The 21095-nt window shown below is 39.4% G+C and overlaps 1 protein-coding gene across 4 annotated transcripts in view; it reads right to left on the bottom strand.

Moving 5' to 3' along the window:
• Nucleotides 1–15557, bottom strand: part of LOC137595121 (vitamin D3 receptor B) — a 36263-nt gene extending 20706 nt beyond the window's left edge. For 2 of the 4 annotated variants that reach the window (XM_068314973.1, XM_068314975.1), the window contains exons 1-2: nt 15109–15544; nt 14773–14843 (exon numbers count right to left, since the gene is read on the bottom strand). Coding sequence is in view for 1 of the 4 variants with exons in the window: in XM_068314972.1 (XP_068171073.1) it covers nt 15490 (1 nt within the window). In the remaining 3 variants the exon portion in view is untranslated. Of the gene's footprint in view, nt 1–14772; nt 14844–15108 lie in introns of all 4 variants that reach the window. The other 2 variants (XM_068314974.1, XM_068314972.1) reach the window with 2 other exon arrangements.
• Between the last annotated feature and the right edge of the window lie 5538 nt (nt 15558–21095).

Raw genomic sequence — 21095 nt, 5'->3', positions numbered from 1 at the left:
GACCAAAATGGTCGCAATTTCAAGCCCTGGTTACACCGGATTACTTAGTGCTCCGAGTATCTGTTTCACTTAGTGACCTTGAGAGAAGAGAGGGAACAAAGGTGCAAGACCACAAGCATCATCATATAAGATCATTATCCTTTCAATAAAACATTCTTATTCTTTTCTTTGTTTAGAATGAGGTGTGAAAAGAAACAAATGATGAAAGAGAGATGGTGGGTCGAAGGTAGGGAGGCTAAATAAGCCAATACAAACCTCAACACTCATCATCGACAGCCAATGAGGTGAGAGAGCCTTTGAATAATTTAAAGTGCTTTGACAGATTACTCGATCAAAAAAACCAAACAAACAGGTCCTGCAAAAAGTCTCAAACTCCCACAATGACTGCTCTCTTCTTTCTGCTGTTAAGGTGCCGTCCAACAGTCAAACAGTTAATATGAACAGTGAGATTTGACCATATTAATTAGCAGGACATGAAGTGCTAAGGGATAGGAGTGTAAAAGAAGAATAGAAATAGGGGATAGAGTCATTGCCCTACTGCTGCTGGCATCATGGGCGGCTTCAATAAGCTCTAACAGCACAACAGTATCTTCAAACACAGCACCAGAAATCATCTAACACAAAGAGTGTTAAGGTTGAGCGGAACAATAAACAAAGGACATGAGTAGAAGTGGCAGGAACTGACTGCAAATGTTTCTGGAGATCTTTTAGCTGATGTTGAAAGTCAAAGCAGAGAGATAATTCATTGTCTTATACAGAGCGAGAAGACATCTTGGTTTAAATCAACATTAAAAAGCCCAACATCCTATAGGAATATCAACATTGTGTGATGGTGCAACTGTCTCCCGCCCACCCTCTTACATGCCCCCTGCACAGAGATAAAGCACACAAATCAGATCAAAGGTCATTCAGGATGACAGACATACCACGGTACATATGCTGCACCAATCATATTGAACAAACTTTATTTCTCAATGATCGTTTTACAATATAGTAAAACACACACACACACACACACACACACACACACACACACACAGAGAGATAAGAACAGCAGGGTATCTACTGTATGATGACGGCTATGGTCCATGTGATGTAATAAGAATGTCCACAGGTCACACTCCATGTAGCCTGGAACATGTCACTAACCCTGCTGACCAGGATTCTGGAGCCAATGGAGGTTTGTGTGAAAACACCAAAATGACCTGAGACACAACGAAGAATTCCTAATTAAACACTGTTTTCTGTCATTGGGGCTTAGAAAACTTTCTTGATAAAAATGTGTTCTTTAAGAAAATGTATTTCATGGGAACAGACATTCTTATTGCTATAACTAGCAATAGTACACAACCCACAGATGAAGGTTTAAACAACTAATATTATGAATAAAGGACCTTGATAACTCCCACGAGGCTAAATATCTGGAAGTCTCCACTAGCATTTCAGAACTGAAGAGGCCTCTTGGATAGAAAACATCTTCAAGCATTTTATATTAGTCCAAATGACTTTATTACTTACTTTCACTGTTTCCCACATAATACAAAATGAAGGAGCTTTGTGAAAATCAACTTGATGAGTGGATTGCTGGTTTTAGACAGATGTCTGAATGTATTAGTTTTTGTATTATTAGTTTAGTCGGCTAGAAACAAATTTGAATTATATTAGATATAGTAAAATATATCCTAATGTGGGTGCCCAGGTGAAAATGTGTATAAGTAGCCATTCATATTTATTTAAGTAAATGAATAGGTAATTTACAACTAATTGTTAAACGTCTATCCAAAATCTTTGATGCTGGCAACACCACTAATATTTTTGGTATGAAATGTGTTACATCCATAGTTCGAACATGTATTTTCCAAGTGTCTGATGTGTCATGAACACAGAATCATGCACACCCTTATAACTAACCTGATTCCATCATGAGAGCTTACTGTCACTGCTGGCCTTGTGGTTTCCATACAGCATCATTTTAAACATTTTGTTGACTGCTGGATGTTATTGCCCTCATTAGCCATTGATTTTAACGGAGGTACTCAGTGTCGATTTAAAGAATGGAAACATAGGAAATGTTCCATTGTTTTAAAAGGTTCAATTATCTTTTATAGAGTAGTAGCCAGACTCAATCAATGCTGAACAAGGGGTGATATTCTCACAGATCCTTACAGGGACAACACCTTGAGATAATCATTTTCACTCATCCACACCTACATACATTTTTGACACCAGTTTTTCAACATTGCGTGCTTTGTGTGAAACAATGTGGGAGGAAGCTAGATGACAATGCCAGAGCCATACAAAAACATGGACAACATGGAAACTCCACACAGAAAGACCCAGAACCTTCTTGCCCTGAGGTGACTGTTTACACCCACACTCCTGTGCCCATTCATGTAATTGCTACTGTGCCGCTCTCTTATCTTGTTTGTCAAGAAAGGATTACTTTAGTAGCTCTGAGTCTTAAGTAGTTCAGTAAGATAGATGCTGTAGCCATGCTATGTTTGACATAAAAAGGAGAACTTCTTCAGAACTGCTCATCTAAAGAAGTGACAGATCAACAATCCACAGATATCAGAACAGAGGAGTACTGATCAGTTTAACTTCAGGTGGTTTTACAAATGTTATCTGGTGTTATCTGAAAAAAGAATGAGTGCATTTCATTGGAATTATACTCTTCATGATTGAAGTTGACACTGACGGTTCATCAAAAGATCAGAGATACATCACTGGAGCCGAGTGAATATTTTGATTTGACATGTTTAGGTTCAGCATGTGAATACTCAAGAATACAAATAAATGACAACAATAACTCACTCACTTAATTGGTGAAAATGATGAACACTTTTCTCAATGCATGCGCTTATCAACAGTCCTTGGTTTAATTTGGCTATGTTAAATAAACTATCAGCTCTAAAGAGCAGGTACATGCAGAGCTAGGTTAAAGTCAAACAGGAGTATTCTCTTGTGTTTCCACTTGGAAATTTTTTTTACCTGGTACTACTTTAAAGAACCTGCTTTGTTGTGGTTCCATGCAACCTGAACAAGTGATATAAGGTCACATAAAATGTTGCAGAGCACTGATCGATCAACAGCTGACAAGCACGGCGCCGAACAAATCAGCGGTTACCACATGCAAACAGCTATGCTGCTTTAGTGACTAACTTTATTTTGGCAGCCACTACATTAAGGAAGTTTAAACATTCCTGTCTCAAACAGGTGATGTGAGGAAACAAAGTTGTGTTACATTAAAGACTTTACCAGTGATTCCACCTATCCTGAGAAATGAAAGCTTAAGAAAAACGCTACGGAATGTTTTCAACCATACATTATGTTTGTAAAAATATGATGAAAAATTGATTTAAAACCAGTGTTGTTTTTTTAAGTGTAATGAAAATATCCGCCGTTAAAATCAATCAAACTTATCCTGTTACATTAAACTTCCAAAGACTGATTGATTTGCATATATGATTATAATTGATTGACAAACCATTTTTTTTACTTTTTTTTTTTTTTTACTACTCAATGCTTTTCTTGGGGGAAACCCTTTGACTGCATGTTGGCAAACAAATCCCATGTGGAAGTGACACTGATCACTGTGAAGTAATAAGAAAAACACCCATTTATCTTAACATACTGTGCAACATCAAGTAATCATTAAAAATTAGTCCTTTGTGATTGCATTCAGTCTTGACAGCCCATTAGACTAAATGCACAGTAATATTGAAAAAGTGCTAAATAATTCAGCAGGTTATTACACCAGATCTGTACTCATTCCAGTCGCAGACATGAGTAGCCTGGGAACACATTTTCTGCTTTAGGCTTCAAAGTTGTGTCGCACTCTTGACTGATATACATGTTCAGTGTACGCTGTAATGCAGCATCAATCAAACCACTAATATCACAACACATTACTCACATCTTCTGTGTTACACTAGCACAAATGCTACAGCTAAAACAAAAGGGGTTTATGATGAGCTGACAGGGTTGAGTCCTGCTCAATAATGAAAAAATCACAGATTTATCTACCAAATGCAGACAATAGAAACTGATAGGCATAATTACAAAATTTGATTACAAGTATCCAAAATAGCATGCCTCTTGATTCAACCCTCTGAATATGTTTTTAGTAGAAGGGGATCCCAGCATGTAGAGGGCAGGGCCAGAGACTATGGACAGCCTGGTCTGATGCTGCATGAGAAATTCATCTCCCTGAGAAATTTAATTCTTGTTTCAACCATCTGCCAGCTGTTGTTTAATGATAATCTTTTAACAACTAACAGAAATCTGCTGTGATTGGTCAAGCAGTGACTCAGGGAACACTTTGTTTACCAGTAGAGCATTTTAGAGATGTACTGTAGCTTAGATTTTCTACATTAACATCGCTCCATTTTGTTGATTTAATTGCATAAAGGTAAAATTGTGATCGAGACGAAAACTTGATTTATTATTCAGCACTACCAATAATGCTGCTTCTGGAAAGAAGTGTGAATAAAAACCAATAAAATTCAGTTTTTAGGAAAATTCAAATCGTCCTGCATTTTAAAAATAAACCAACTGAAGTACTAATTTATTAGCTGTACACCTTTAGGGTTCATACAAAAAGTGTGAAATTTCTTTGAATTTGGTCGAGCAATATTTTGTGGAGATGTGGCAAGACCATATCCTGCTGTGTCCGAATAGGATGGAGGTATCCATTTTTACTTACACTCTCATTGATGCTGCACCATTCTGACTCATAAGTGCTTGTATTTTGTCCTGTTCTCCTCAGAGATCACCCTGTCCTTACAACTGGTACGCAACACAAAGTCTGAGCCGTCATTTTAGGCAGTTAATTTATTTTCTGTAACGTAGAATAATTCCCTTTGGTACAGACATTGGGCTTGTCAATTTACTTGCATAAAAAATGAGAAAACACTAATAGAAAAAGAAGAATACTGGAAGGACACTACATGTCTACTTTAAAATCATGAAGCTACAGTGAGAAGCTTTTGAATCTCACTCCAATTTTCTCAGGTGGTAAACAGATTTGTTGCTCTTGACAAAGACGAGCAGCCTAAACGTGGCAGTTGTAAGAACACGCTGAGCAAACGGAGACAGTGAGAAAAGGGCAGTATAGCAGGAGGGGTTTGAGATTAGCCTATCGAACCTGACGCAGAAGGCCGACGGTCAGCTGTTGGCCAGTATTGGGCCGGCAGTGACTGTGTGTGTCGTACTAGTCAGCCATTTCTGGATGATTGTGCAATTGGGATCTGTGGCAGAGCCTCCGAAGCTGAACAGTGCACAAAAAGTGAAAGGGGAGTGAAGAGAGCAAACAAATGAATCAATCAGGGTACATACTATTCTCATTTTACAAAGATCATCTCCAATATATTAACATTTTTGCAGCAACATGGCCATCTGGACTGAAGCAAATGAAAACCAACAAAACAACAAAATGGAGGGGAGAAAGTATCAGGCAGGGAGACTGTGCTTTATCATCTAAATTATTTCTGCATCCGTGGTCATAAGACTATTGGTTTACCACTGTGAATGAATACAGACAATAAAATCAATAAAGGTATAAAGCATAAAATTCTGTGGTAATCATACCATGACATATGCTTATTACTGGTTTTATTTTTTTTAAAAAGGAAAAAAAAATCTCCACTAGTCAATGACTGCCTCTCAGACAGTCCGTTTGGAAACAACTATACTGTACTTGCATTAGAAACAATGGCAAAACCAAGCAAGACCCATCACTGAGCTTCATGCTTCGAAAAGTCAGCACAACAAGATACCCACAGGATCAAAGATGGACACTCAGTTTGTAAAATATGTATGAACTAAAACAGTTTGGTTCACAAAAAAGAGCCTTCCAACCAAAATGGTTCCAGAGTGTTAGATACAGTAGTTTGAATAGTCACCTAGAAGACGTGCTGCTTTCTGTTTTTTTAATAGAGTCTATGGTAAAAAATCTTGGGAATTTGTAAATTTTGGTGTCAAGAATTGGAAAAAAAAGCACTCAGTATGTTTTATACATGATCAAAGATAGTTAAGCACTTGGATCTCAGAGGGACTAAACGCCTTTTTCAGTCTATCTGCAACGTTTCCCCGGAGAAGTGTTAATAAATGGACTGATAAATTTTATTCCATTTTTTTAATTTCACACATTGAACTTCATTTATTGATCTGGCATTGCCTTAAATTGATGTTGTATACCAGTCAAATTGAGTATGGTATACTATAAATAGTATATATAGTATATATAGTAATGCTAATGCTGTATTACTGAGGAAGCTTTGACTACCTGAGTCTTTCAAACTAAAAAAGAGTAGATACAAACTTGAACAGGCCTAACAGAGAAAAATCTTGGAACATTAGTCAGTTAAATTAAAAGGATTCAGATTTTAAAAAATGTAATTAGTTATTTTTCCAAATGAGACTGAAAAGACAGCTAAACATTGACAGACTGAGATACACAAAAACAAGTGTTTCTGTCAATGCTTTCCATGCTGTCAGACATTTAATAACATTATGAGCCTATATAAACAAGTGGTTTACATTTATGTGCATTACTTCTACTTCCCTGTGGGATAACATTTTATGACTCATGTAAAAAAAAGTTTCCATGTTATTGGCGATCATAAAATGTGCTAGTAAATTAATCGACTACAAGTAGAACAGTGAAATGGTAAATAGTATTGCATTATTTTCCATTTCTTTACTGATAAATGGCATTAAGACTCAGGATGGGAATTTTTGCAATATTAAGTCTTCCAGACTCATCAATGAAGGAATAAGAGTTAATGCAAAAAGCAAATCATTGGAATTACGTTCTTGATTTTTAATTTTTGTCTTTATTATAGGCATGCAGTGTTATTACATTTCATTTAGAATCTATTCTGCCTTTCTAACGGTAAAAGTATGTTATTTTAATTTAGTTTGCTTTCATGTAACGTGCTGCATTTATTTCTTGGGAAATCAAACATACTAATGTTATAGAGTTGCTACTGATTCTGCCATGTTCCCGTGAAAAAACCTACATAAGTGAACTTAAAAGTACAATCAGGATAAAACATGGACAGTCATAGCCAGTGACAATGACTGAGAGGGTTGCATATATTCCATGCGCAGAGGAGAACTACCGAGGGTAATTAAGGAAGCTCATCTCAGCCACATGACTTGTATGAGCAGGAATAAGCTTACAGCAGCTGAACAACAAAAATCTCTTGAACACATAACTCTATCTGGGTAACATGGCTGCTGCTTTCATTTATGTAAGATCCTTTTGAGTCTCTCATGATGCCTGTTTATTGAATTATCTTTCTCTGTCCCTAAAACATTAAGTAAGCATGTATTAATTACTATTTATTGCAATAAAACTGCTTGACGGTTGTGTGACAGATGTTGTTAGTTTGTTTTTTTCTGCATATGGATGTGTTTTTACACACAGTAACTCAAAGGTTTTGAATGGATGCCAATCAGTCTTTGTGGTAAGAAGGGCCTCGCAGTGGGAAACAGCTGATTTGATTTTGAGTCTTATCCAAAGATGGAATGGATCCAGAATCCATTTTACACATCATATCTTGGCAACGCCACAACCAACAATACTCTGCCGCTGTCTGGTTGGTTAAGACAATGAACTTTCTAATGTTCTCAAAGTTTTTTTCAATTCTGCTTGGCAGAATATACCCACGCTGAGAACCCTCGAGTTACAAGTCACTAAAGATGAATTTAAAATAGATGAGAAAGATGGCTGGCGGCGCAGTGGAAAGCACTGTCGCCTTACAGCATGACGATTCTGGGTTCGAGTCCTGTTCTGTGCAGTTTTTCTGTTCTCCCCATGTCTGTGTGGGTTCTCTTGGGTTCTCCCAACTCCAAAAATATGCACTTCAGATAAATTGGTCCGTCCCAAATTGTCTGTAGGTGTGAGTGTGTGCGTGAGTGGCTTTGTCTTTCATGTGGCTCAGTGGTGCACTGGCGTTATGCCCTGAGTGTCCCCTACCTCTTGCCTGTCAGTCCGCTGGGATAGACTCCAGCAACCCCTGTGACCCGCCCATGTGGAAGAAGTGAATAAGAAGATGGATGAATGAATGAATGAATGAATGAATGAATGAATGAATGAATGAATGACAAAGATGGGATCTGAGTTTTCATCTATTTTCATCTGAATAACCATTTTCTGTTTGCTTGCATAAAGAGGGAGCAGCAGCTCACATGACAGATCAGTGACAGGAGTATAGGAGGGAGAGAGGGATGGAAGAGAAAAGCAGGTCAAGCAGAAGCTGAATGGAGGGCAAGCTGTAGAAGTAGAATAAACAGATATGGAAGGTAATATTCTAGGAAGCATTGGAAAAGAGGAACAGACACAATGCAGTACAAATCACAGTCTGAGACTGTTTTCATCATTTCAAAAAAATGCCTAAAATACTTCAGGTGTTGTGGCTAAATATAAATAAAAGTCTTATCTCTCACAACTTCTCACCTTGATAAATATCAAAGAAGCAAATCCTGATCCATGGTGAATTTAGTTGGTATGCCTATTTTCTTTTGATGATACCTCACTGATGTTTACAATTAGAGAGCTGATTTCAGTGCTGGCGTAGTTGGTGTGTGTGTGTGTGTGTGTGTGTGTGTGTGTGTGTGTGTGTGTGTGTGTGTGTGTGTGTGTGTGTGTGTGTGTGTGCATGTGTGCGTGCACGTGCTTGTTCACGGAACAAATACTGTATCTTGCTAAAACTAAACTGTTTGAAAAAATTTTTTTTTCATTTCATCTAATTTCATTTTACTGTAGACCCTGTAGATTCTTTCAAAAAGAAGGATCTTTTAGTTAAAGGCACACACTGGACTGAACAACATCACACGCGCCAATCACCACACCCTTCTGCTAACCCAATGACTAATAACACTGTAAACCAGGACAGTCATTTGCTTTCTGGGGGTTGTCAGTGAGTTTGGATAAAATTGTCTGATTACAATGAAAGAGTTCATCTTTTATAGAAGCACAAAAATTCTTGAGTAAACAAAGGTGAGATATGAATTTACCACAGTCTACAAAAATTACATGTTTTACTGATCACACCTTTCCTACCACAGCTGAATAACATTTATGAGAATTAAGTGAAGATGATTATCTAGATACCAAGTAGAAGAAGGAATGAAAAGTGTTGTATCCTGGGAGCTTGGAGTCTGAGTGACACATCTGTGGCTGATGAACAAGACAAAAGGCTTGCTGTAATTACGCACAATACCACAAACTGCATCTAGCTTGTCATTTTAACAGTGTGGTGAAAGCTGCAAAGCAATTACACTACCCCAATTTTGGTAGTGTAGCTGGAGAAGAGCAGAGGGAGTTTCCTCTTCTTTTTACCAAACAAACTAACCTAGGGAGAACAAGTGCTACTTAACATGCAATGGGGCAGTGACTCATCTTTTCCTATTTGATTTATTCACATCATGGATGAAATGACACACGTGTCTCATAATCCAAGGACTGATGTTCAAACCAGTCCCAGGATGCTTTTAAAGACGTATCACTGTCTGCAGAAGCTTGAATGTTCAACAGTTAACGGACCGTCAGATAAACAGGCTGAACTTTATGAAAATTTGAAAACCATTTGTCTTGTAATCAGAGGCTAATCCTCAGTAAGACAAAAGTCTAAGATTAAATAGGTATTAAAGCATATCTGGAAATTCATGGTAATATATCAGTTCCATATTGGGCTAGTACACTATAATAACTGAAATGATTTCTCCAGTAAATTAAGTCACTTGTTTATCGACAAGTTAGACAAACTGTGGGATCACTACATGTTGAAAAGATAGGCAAATGTACTACAGCGTATATATTATAAAACTGAATTACCATGTTACAATATCATGTTGTAAATGCATCCAGTTCTCAGAGCGTAACAACATTTCAGCAGCAGCACACGAGCAGAAGGTAAGTCAGTTGTGGCAATATTCCAATAACGTGGTCACTACCTGGCAGGTGTTATATGTGTCTGAGTTAGCCAAGAGTAAAATGTTGCCATCAATTTGTGAAAGCGTGAGCTTCACTAGTTGGTTCATCTCTGATATACACATACACACACCCCTCATACACACAGTGATAAAACTGTATTGTCATGGGGGGAAACTAATCTTGTTTTAATTAATGAGTGTAGAGCTTTAAAAAACAGTTTCTTTTTCTTGCATTTCAGAAAAGGTTTTTTTTAAAAACCATATGCAATAACAGTATACTGTAGCACTTGAATGTACAAAATGTATTTTCTTTATATAGAAAAAATATTTGTTTTTTTTAATAGTGTTTGTATTTAAATACACAAGTGTAGTCCACTACCTCAGCCGATAGATAAGTGTGATTCCCCAATGTCCGGTAGCTAAGCAGTGCTCACAGGAGTAGCTATGGAGCAGCGGGGATATATTTTAATCCAAGCAATAGTGAGAGAAGTAACAGACTACAAACTATGTCCTGCTAAACCAACAAGAGGAGGTGTGAAAAACAGCTCCATTAATATAAGTCATCTGACAGAAAACAATGATCTTAACCTTTTTTTGAAAGAAAGTGAGAAACATCTGATAAAAATAAAACCTGTTTGGAAAGAAATTGTTAATATCAAAACCCTGTATCAGAAAGTACTTAAATTAAGGTACTCGTACTTGTACTTGTTTTGGTTTAAGCACTTGCACTATCTGCACCCTTGCGTCTCAGATGGATACCTCCAACTTGTACATTCTAATTAATGGCATTAGTTAGCTGTCAATGTGAGAAAGGTCAACAGATGTCTTGACCCTGGGGAACAGAGTGCTGAGACTTGTTAAGTGTGGATATAAAAAAAATAGCACTATTTGAAGATTACTATTGAGTCATGCTTTGCGTCTCACTGCTGCAGTCACTGTTTCTACAGTTTGCTTGAGTAGCTGAGATATTCATACAAGGATTGATGCCAAGGTGGACTGTGGCAGGAGTCCAATATCACTCATAAGGTAGCTTATTTCCTCCCAGTCTCCTCCTCATTTCATTTGCAGCTGCTCCATTGTCTCCATGTACTGTATGTGATCACCAAACAGGAAAATGGCAATTAGTTTCCTTTGTCAGGTACTCCTTTGATTATTGAAAAGCCATAATTGACCTCAGCTGTAAGAACGATTTGACCATAGCTCAGCTGTAAGACTAACTTTGATCAAAGTCAATATCAAGCAATTATGAAAACCCATCCTCCAACAATGACCACTGGTGGATAATCCAAACCTGACTAACCAAAGGGATGCCAAGACTGCCTGCGTGTTGAAAATAAACATGATTGAGGACAGAACAAAATACACAAAATACAGCAAAGTGGTAAAGTAAAGACAGGATTTCAAGGACAGATCCTTTTAACGGCGCACAGACATGCAGGAGGGGGGGGGGGGGGAGCGGGAAATAAAAAACTTCTGGCATCATGTCCCAAGAATGTCAGCAATGAGCTTACAGACCACATCCCAACACATAAGAGTCAGAGTCGGAATAACATCCAGACCTATAACAGCACTGGAAGAAAGACTGGGATTGCTATGGAACGCCTCGGTGGGAGATGGAGGCCCTCCGACAGTCCAATGAGCATCCTTTAGCTACATCACATGACGCAATCCCACAAATGCTTCTGAAATTGTTCCATGCAGCCAAACATTTCTCTTAAAGGGAAAAATAAAGAGTGGGGAAAAAATTTAAAAGAAGCAAAAAGAGGAATACAGAGAGAGTGAGCAAGAGAAAGAGCGAAATTGTGGCGGATCGGAGGGAGACTGTAAAAAACTTAGGGTTACGTGTTTTACTGCATACCACAGGCTGGGTCACTTGGAGTACAGAAGAGACACGAAACAAATCAAATCTGGAATGACCTGGGCTGTAGAGACAACAGGGTCAATAATGAAATGGTACAGGCTTGTCAAAGTTAAAAGTCACAGCTTTATTGTCAAATGTACCATATATGCACGACATACAGCACAGATGAAATTGCAGTCCTCTCAGACCCACGGTCAACAGGCAGTACAACACAGGCAGTACAACACAGGCAGTACAACACAGGCAGAACAACACAAGCAGTACAACACAAGCAGTACAACACAGGCAGTACAACAGGCAGCACCGCACAGGCAGTACAACAGACAGTACAGCACAAATTATAAGATGAAACACAACTGGACGGTAACATCTCTATACACTCTCTAATCCTGTAAGCTTGTGATTCACATGCAGATACATCAAGGCCTACAAAACGGCCGAAAAGACTACAAAAAGAGCACAAATGTTGGGGTGAAGTACTAATAAATGAACATATGATAAAGAATGTGCCAAAGAGGAAGTGGAAGTCAAATTAGTTTGGTAGACAAACTGATAGAGGAATGAGTACAATAGAGAGCCAATGCAGGCCGGACACCAGTGAAGCAGACTGAGTCTGTACTGCAGCTAAATAACTAGCAGAACAGACTAGTCCAGTCCTGTCTCTTCCCTCTCTATCGCCCCATCTCATGCTTTTTTCAATGAGGACAGGGAGAATGTTACAGCAGCAGTAAAAGAGCACATGACAAGGTGACCTGTGCCCCACACAGGATGGGCTAAACTGGGGTAGAAGGGATGGGGGGGGGTCCCGTGTCCAAACCTATGGTCTCTGCTGCACTGGTAAGCCCCCCCCCCCCCCCCCCCCCCCAGCTGCCCAAGCCCCAAAGCTGGCCTGCAAGGGGAGAGAGAGGTAGTGACGGCAGCCTGCCCCCTTATCCTGGGCCCCTTGCTGGACTCTGGAGAGGGGAAAGAGACGACGCAGGGAGAGGCCCGTTCAAACACACACCAAAAGTTCTGTTTCCAAAAGTCGACACTAAACCTGACAATAGAATTCACCTTTTCATGAATACAGTCTTACACTAAGAAAACTAGGTGGACAGAACCGGGGGGGAGAACAGAAATGTGGGTGAGGTGGGTGTAAAATCACTTATCCCCAAAAGTTATATAACCCCCATAAAATGCTGTTTATCTTTCAGGAATAAACACCTTTAAATAAATATAATCACTGATTGTTATTTGTATTTTTTCTAAAATTCACCCTTTGAAAATTAATAAACAAATAAATTAATTAATAAACTGGAATCATGTTTTACACTGAAATTAATTTAAACGAGACATCTATTATATATTTTATATACACTGTCATATATCTCAAACAGTAATACATATTTTGCTTTCCAGTATAAGCTGTTGCTACGTGACTTGTTCTTCACAGGGAACAAATGTTACCTGTGTGACATGTTTGACCTAGAAAGCATCGACAACATGAGCTAACTGTGGGACTAAAGACATTAGCTGGAAGTTACACTTCATTGGTCTCAAAGGCAATTCGTCATATGTGGCAAACAGCACATATGCAAATAACGGTGTAGAGTGCGTACAAAGTGAGCCTATACAGTTCAGTACAGCAGCCTCATTCTTTCTATAGGGTTACATGTGAGAGGAAGCGACCAATTACTGTAGTCACGTAAGGGGGGAGGGGCAGGGTATTCGCTGTACTGGAGACCTAATGGACTGTACCATTACCATGACATACAGCTCCAGGAACAAACCTGCTACATCTATAGTCTATATTAACAAAAAGCTGCTGCCATTTTGTAGCCTCAACCCAGAGACCCTTAGTCCTGCTGACACTTTAACTGAAAACTAGTTTAAACGGTGAGTACTACATAGATAATAGTAGTTTGGGATACATCGAATATATTACCTAAACATTCCAAAAGGTAACTCGTGAATTTCCAAATCAAACAAAATTAAAAAGATAAGTGAGCACTGATCTAAAGACCATGAGGTTGCTCCAGAGGGGAATTGCATTCATTTTTTTCTATCACAGATTAACACAAAAATAACAGCCTAGCAGATATTTTTCCAAGAGTCAAACTGTTTCATAAACAGGAATGGATAGATATGAGAAGCAACACTTAGCTCAATGGGAAAATATGTAGGAGCATGTACTGTACCCCTCGCTGTTAAAGCTTCAGGTCCCTTCAGATTTTCTTTCAGCAGTGAGTGCCAGAAGGAAAAGAATTCAAAGCTGATTCAACTTCAAATTCTAAAAGTCATGCCATTCTTAATACTTAATAATATTGTTATCAGTCTGTGAATTAGTTATGACTTGTCATAGCATAAAACGGTATTTATAGGAAATAAATTGTAACATAAATAATTTTATCAAGCAACTGCATGTGTGTAAAATGAGAGAATTCAATCCTTCAAGTAAACATACATACATGAGTTTGATGACTGTAAGTCTGCCTGCAGTGATACTACTGTAGCATATGACTTCTCTGTTTACCAACACATTTAGAAAATTAGACATGGAAGTTACTGCACAGCAGTTATTTCCTTGATGTGCATAAAGTAAAATTATAACTCATAAGGTGGGTTTTCATATTGTGAGTGTATGATGTAATTGGTCAATTGGACATGAAACACTTTAGTCACGATACTGACTTAGTTTTCAGTCCTGCAGATCTCATTAATATAATGATGCAAAATCAGTCCCTTGTCCTGTTTGGAGCAGTGTAAATTCACTTACTTCGAAAAAACAACGTTTAATGAAGTTGTAACAATCTATAAATTCTGAGATTTATTCCAGATGTAGAATGAATACCATGCTGGACAGGAAAACTTAAACCTGTGGGGGGATGGGGGGGTGCGCAGCAGCATTTGGACATGTGAACAATCAAACATTCCCAATGCAGCATAAATGAGTACATATCGACATGACTTAAGCAAATGAACTGTCTTACCTGACGTTTTAGCATACCCTTGTATAGTACGAAAGACTTGAAACCTTTATCCCAAGTTGTGGCCGGTAATTCTGTTCAATACAAAAACAAGATGGCATGTCGAGAGTCACTGAGACGGCCTATACCTGACCTCTTTACGTAACACTTAATTATTTTTCAACAAGAGTATAAACCCTGTGGAGTAATAGACGTCTTACTGCTAGGTAAATAACGTGTTGTAACACGATGATCAATACACACTAACTATGGTAATCGGTTCTCATACAGGTTCTTTAGCAACCTAAAGCAACTCAACTCTGGACTTCAGCAGTAAGGCAGTACATGTGAATCCCATACCTCAGCTCAACTTTTCCCCATTAAGATCGAGAAGCTTTTAATCCTCTTTAGTCGCCCTCTCTCGTCGTCTTCATGCTCGAGCAAAGTGTGTCCCCTCCATGTTGACTGGGCGTGTTAGCTTGGACAGGAGAGGACCGCGTTGTACTTTACTTGGAAATGTGAGGAGACTTACAGAGAAAACGTCAAACTCGTCCGCCCTTCCAGACGTTGGTTTACACGGTGGCGCTGGTAGGAGCTAACGTGGCTAGCTGGCTGCTTTAACCCTTAAACGCGGTACAAAGTTCAAGCAGCTCATTAATTGTTTCGAAATGCAAAATGACTCAGGTGCTGTTAAGTATCGTTGACAGGAAAAAACACGCGCTAAATTGAAGAAAAACTCACTTCCACAATTATTATCCGACGAGATATACCCATCCGTCTTCAGGACCCAAATAGATGGCCATTAGTTTTTGATAGGCACCGCCCCCTCTTCAGCAAGTCTACGAGAGAGGGATTTCCCCCCAGCCCCTCCGCTAGCCAATCACAGACGGGGCTCCTGTGACTCGTGTTGTGATTGGTGGTCTTTCGGGCGAGTCTGCATCTGCTTGGTGTGTTCCGGTGCCCATAAGCCGGAGATCCGCCCCCACAAATAGGGGTGTGTCGTGACGTCACAGGTAACCAAGAGGTAAACATCTTTGACCGCGTGAGCCTTAAAGCGACATTGTTTTCCCTCTGAACTCCGAATCAGTGGACGCGCGGTGCGGGGATTACCGTACTAACCCGGCACACGGCTCGGTGTCTGGATAGATGCGCGCTCAGGTCGTGTTGTTATGCGCCGTGGTGGGTGTTGTTGTTTTGCAGCTACAAGCTTTGAGCCCTGTTTGTCATTCAAATAAAGCGCAACACCATCGCCATTGATATTACGCAGCCGAAAATACTGATATTAACTATATATTAGAATACATTTTTTATTTAATGCATCATGCTTCAAGTTTTCTTTGACGCTTAAGCAAATCTGTGCAGTGAGGCGTGTTTACCGGAGGGGTGTGTCTACTCTGCAGTACAGTGGTAGGCTGGGAGGCAATTCCACTGCATAGCGACTTTACCGACATTTGCTTTGCATAAAAGATGGTTGAGAGAACGCGACAAAAATAACATCACAAGATTACACTGGGACAATATCGCTGATATTTTCACTATGAAAATATCTGGACCCACAATTCCTTTAGATGATAATTGTTGATAATTGTTCCATCGTGGTAATGTGTACATAGAAGGTAGTGTGTGTGTGTGTGTGTGTGTGTGTGTGTGCGTGCGTGCGTGCGTGCGTGTGTGTGTGTGGTGGGGCCAGCGGACGGGGCCTGGGTGAAGGTCAGGGGTGTGTCTATAATGTAAACACACTAAAAGGCACAGATAGGAAGGGGGAGAAAAAGAAGAGGGCCTCATCCGGTCACATATATCCTCTTACCACTATAGGCTTCATCGTTCTTGCCATGCTGTAGCTGAAAACAAAAGGCAGACCTGTTTCACAGCCAAAAGGGAATTCAGAATTCAGATTTTGGCTGTGTAAATAAAAACTACTATCCGAATTTGCCTTTCAAGCAGGTTATATCTTTTTAATATTTTAAAAAGCTTAGTCAGATGTCTTTTGTATAAAACAATGGCCTTTACTAATACTGTATATTGTAGTTTTTAAAACATAACAAATTTGACTACTTTGTTTCTTGTTTTTCATCGTAAAGCTAATATGACCTATAAGTCATCTTTATTTGATCTTGATGCAACACCTCAGAGATTAAACTAAGAACTGGTCAATATTAAAAGAGAATACAAAGATTATGCTGAAAACATACTTTATTGTGATTACATGGTTCATAATTCATAATTCATACAAACTGTATGAATAAGCTTTTCTGTTCATGAAACTGTGTATGGCGTTTTACTTTCTCATTAGCCCTTTATTTATCCCTGGCATTGATGCAACACTTCACATATAGCTATCCTGCGTTAAAGACTGTCCACTTTCTAAATCCCTTGCCGGTGTTGATTTGATTACATTGCTCACATTTTGACAGCAATCATGGAAAAATTCCATTCTACAGTTATACATTTGTGTGGTTAAATAGTACAAATAACTCAACAAGGAGGGCCACACGATAAAACCCAAAAAAAGCATGTGCAAAGTTCAGTGACAACTACGGTTTCAGTCTTGCATTCTGTGCTAACCTCAGAATCGGCATATCCTTGACACTTCTACAACTCAAAGACATCTGTCATAAGCTTGTTAATGGATGATACGTAGTAACTTATGGTAAAGTTTGTGGGTGTTAAATTCGTGCCAGTTGAGAGGTGATCCTTATCCTGTGGCTTGGGCGGTTTCCAAGTCTGGCACCGGATCAAGCCGTTCAGTTTACAAGGATTTATTTGGCTGAACAACACTAATGTCCGACATGTATTCTGGTAGAGCCATTTGGTGTCCTCAGACACTCCAACCACTCGCAGTCAGCTGGCTTGCTGTCTGGGTACTTGGAGGGCAAAAATCATAAATCAGAAACTGGTGCAGTAACATAAATAGCTTTTATATCAACAGAAGGCATACTGGCACATGTCTGATATTCTACAGAGGCAGTGTAGGACATGTTGAGATCAGTGACACTCTTCTATCTATAATTTTTTTAAATACAATCAGAAGCTAATGGTTTATTTACACAACTTGGTGCTATTTTTTTAAAATATAAATGTAAATTTCCTAAGAGATTCTGTCTTACCTCCTTTTTCTTTTACAAGAAATAGTTTGCTCCTGTCTCCACAAAGACATCGCTTAAGAACTGGGATTTGGAACAAAATACAGGCACTGATATACCGGTATATGCTTTACTGCTATGAAGATTTCCAAGTTGTCAAGTGGAGATTTGAGGAATTCCACTTAACATAAGACATGAACAGCTAATTACAAATTTTTGGGAAACTAAAAGGAGGAAGACCATCCAACTGTGAAATCCCTTAGGTTGTATTGGAAAAACAACAGGAGGGTGTTATTTAGGCAGGAAGTACAATATCAAAAGAAAGAACTGTTACAATATAACTAACAGTTTTTATTAAAACTGATGTTGGGACATAGATGTTGGGACATAGAAGGGACATAGAAGGTTAAATTAGGATATCAGTAAATAGGTGAACAACCATTATTTTAAGTAGATGTGGCAGAGTAGAGTTGGGTGAGCGTGTCTTCTTTCGCTGCCAAATTCATGAGAAAGGTTCAAAAAGTAAGACTAAGAATGGGTGCCAGGGTATTAAATATCATGAATTTACTGTATTTAGTAGAGGGGACATTTTAAATATTAAAGGATTTAAAATAAATAAGGTCTCTAAAGGAAATCCAAAGGGAAAAGTGGTAATCCACTTCAGAAGTTTGTTGCCACCTCACTTTACAAGAAGAAGAAGAAGAAGGTTTTTTTTATTTTATTTTAGTAAAAAACACTTAAATCACATTCAAACATTTTACAATTTTACATTAGATGAAAGCACTAAAATGCTTCAGAAGAAGAAGAGGTTTTTTGCAAAAATACTTCAATCACATTGAAAACATTTTACAATTTTTCATTAGATGAAAGTACTAAAGTGCTTCAAAAATACTAAAAACCAATAAATAAAAGGAAATACAATTTAAAAATTAGTGCATTATATCAGGAAGTTGGCAAAAGTGAGGTGATCATCTCCTAAAGTGCACAGGACATTTTTGTGACACCAGATTTTCCTAAAGTTATTTAGGTCTGTTGTCATTTTATAAAAACCAAATTCTAGTTTTAAGCGACATCTGATGTTACAGCAAAAAACAGTAGCTGCTTCTTGAACAGTATTGTTTTCAATTCTCCTCTTCCTGGTTACGTAAATTGTGAGTTTTGCCTCTCCAGAGATAAAATTTAAAAGCTGCCACTTTCTTTGATTCGATTTATTGTACCCAGCACCGTAGATGAATTTCCTGATACAAAAACTTTCACTGAACAATTTAAAAACATTCCTTAGAAGAGTGAAGAGCACAGCAAGTCTCCCACACTCACTAAAAGCATAAAAGACTGTCTAACGAAGGGGACAGAAGGAACACTGGCTGGACACCGCAGGGTTAAAAACAGTGATAAAAGCATTGGAACCGATGGCACCATGTAAAATCCTCCACCGGAGGTTGGATGTTTTTTTCTTGAGGGAGGTTTGTATAGAAGTCTCCACTGTGGGTCAGGTCCATTTCCCGTCATCCTGTTGGCCCAGGTAGTGGGTGCTCTGTCACACAGGCTTCTCTTGTTGATTACTTTTACACATTGTTTGTACAGTATTTTTTGTTGGCCGTGTGCAGGCTGATCTGTCGTTCATCCCCGAGGAGAGGACCCTCCAGTTCTCCAAACAGGGGACTGATGTGGACCTCTGGGAAAGGATCTTTGCTGTCCGCCATAGTTCCTCTACTATAATCCAGGAGGAGGCCTCTCTCCCTCCTAGATAGTCTTTGCCTCCACAGTTGTAGCACCCTCTGAGCCACCCTTGTGGACTGGATGTTCAGCAGGGAGCTCATCGCCTGGGGCCGGCGTTGTCCACCTGCTGCTGGAGGGTCAGGGTCCTCGTTCTGTAAAGTGCTCTAAACAGCCCAGGCGTGGCTCCACTGCAGACATCCAGCTGGCCCCATGCACTAGTGGTTCCTTCAGTAACCAGAACAGAGAGTCAGAGCTTTTTCCTGAACTGCTTTTAAAAAGGGCCCATGACTTAAAAACAACATGATAAGAAGGAGCCATTTAACTTTAGAAATTTAGAATCCATTAAAAACAGTGCAGCATCCAGTCCCAAGTTACTCACACGTCTGAATATGCAGCTGGCCACTTCTCTCCACGTCAGATCTGCTGGTCCGGTCAGAAACTGCTGGATAAACTGTAATCTGAACGTGGCTGTTCTACTAGCCAGGTGGATGAGGCCCTGTCCCCCCTCCTCTCTCGATAAAAACAACACTCCCTGAGGCACCCAATGTAGCCCATCCCAGAAAAAGTCAACAAGTTTAGTCTGTATCTGGGCTAGAAACCCTGATGGAGGGTCCATACAGGCCAAGCGGTGCCACAGCTGTGAGGCCACCAGGTTGTTTATGAATATAACTCGACCTCTGTATGACATTCTGGGGAGCAACCATCTCCATTTTTTAAGTTTTCCTGCTATTTTCTCAATCACACACTCTCAGTTCTTCCTGGTTCTTGTCTCATTTCCCAGGTGCACACCAAGATACTTGAGACCATCGGTCTTCCAATACAGGTTTTGAGGAAGAACCGGAAGGTTGCCATGTCATTCACCAACAGCAAGGGCTTCACTTTTGCTCCAGTTTACTTTTGCAGCAGTTAGAACATTGAATAAATTTGTTAAAACCACTAAAACATCAACATCCCTCTGGTTTTTGATAAGAACAACAACATCATCAGCATAGGCAGATAAAATAATGCTCTCTTTAAACCAGGTAAAATCAAACCGTCGATTTTGCAGAGGAGGGAATTTTACAGAGGAGGGGTTCTAGGGAGAGTGCATAGAGCATCCCAGACAGAGCACAGCCCTGCCGGATACCCCGGTGCACCCTGAAAAGAGCACACAAACTGCTGTTAAACTTCAGGATACTCTCAACGTCACTGTACAGCACCCGGATCTTGGCAATAAACTCGGTGCTGAACCCAAACCTCTCCATAGTTGTCCAGAGGAAGCTGTGCTCAACACGGTCAAATGCCTTTTCCTGATCCAGTGAAATGAGACCAGCATTTATACCCAATGATCTGGAAACCATCAAAACATCACGAATTAGGTAGGCATTGTCTGCCATGGACCTGCCGGGCATACAGTAGTTCTGATCCCGGTGGATGACCTGCTCCATAGCTTCCCTCAGCCTGGTAGCTAAAGCCTTGGACAGAACCTTATAATCTGTGCAGAGCAGTGACACAGGATGCCAATTCTTGATGTCATGCAGATTGCCTTTTTTAGGTAGGAGGGCA

The sequence above is a fragment of the Antennarius striatus genome, chromosome 5 (genome assembly GCF_040054535.1).
Source record: "Antennarius striatus isolate MH-2024 chromosome 5, ASM4005453v1, whole genome shotgun sequence".
Taxonomy (NCBI): domain Eukaryota; kingdom Metazoa; phylum Chordata; class Actinopteri; order Lophiiformes; family Antennariidae; genus Antennarius; species Antennarius striatus.
Note: the sequence above shows the minus strand (reverse complement) of the source record. Positions and strands in the feature narration are given on the sequence as shown.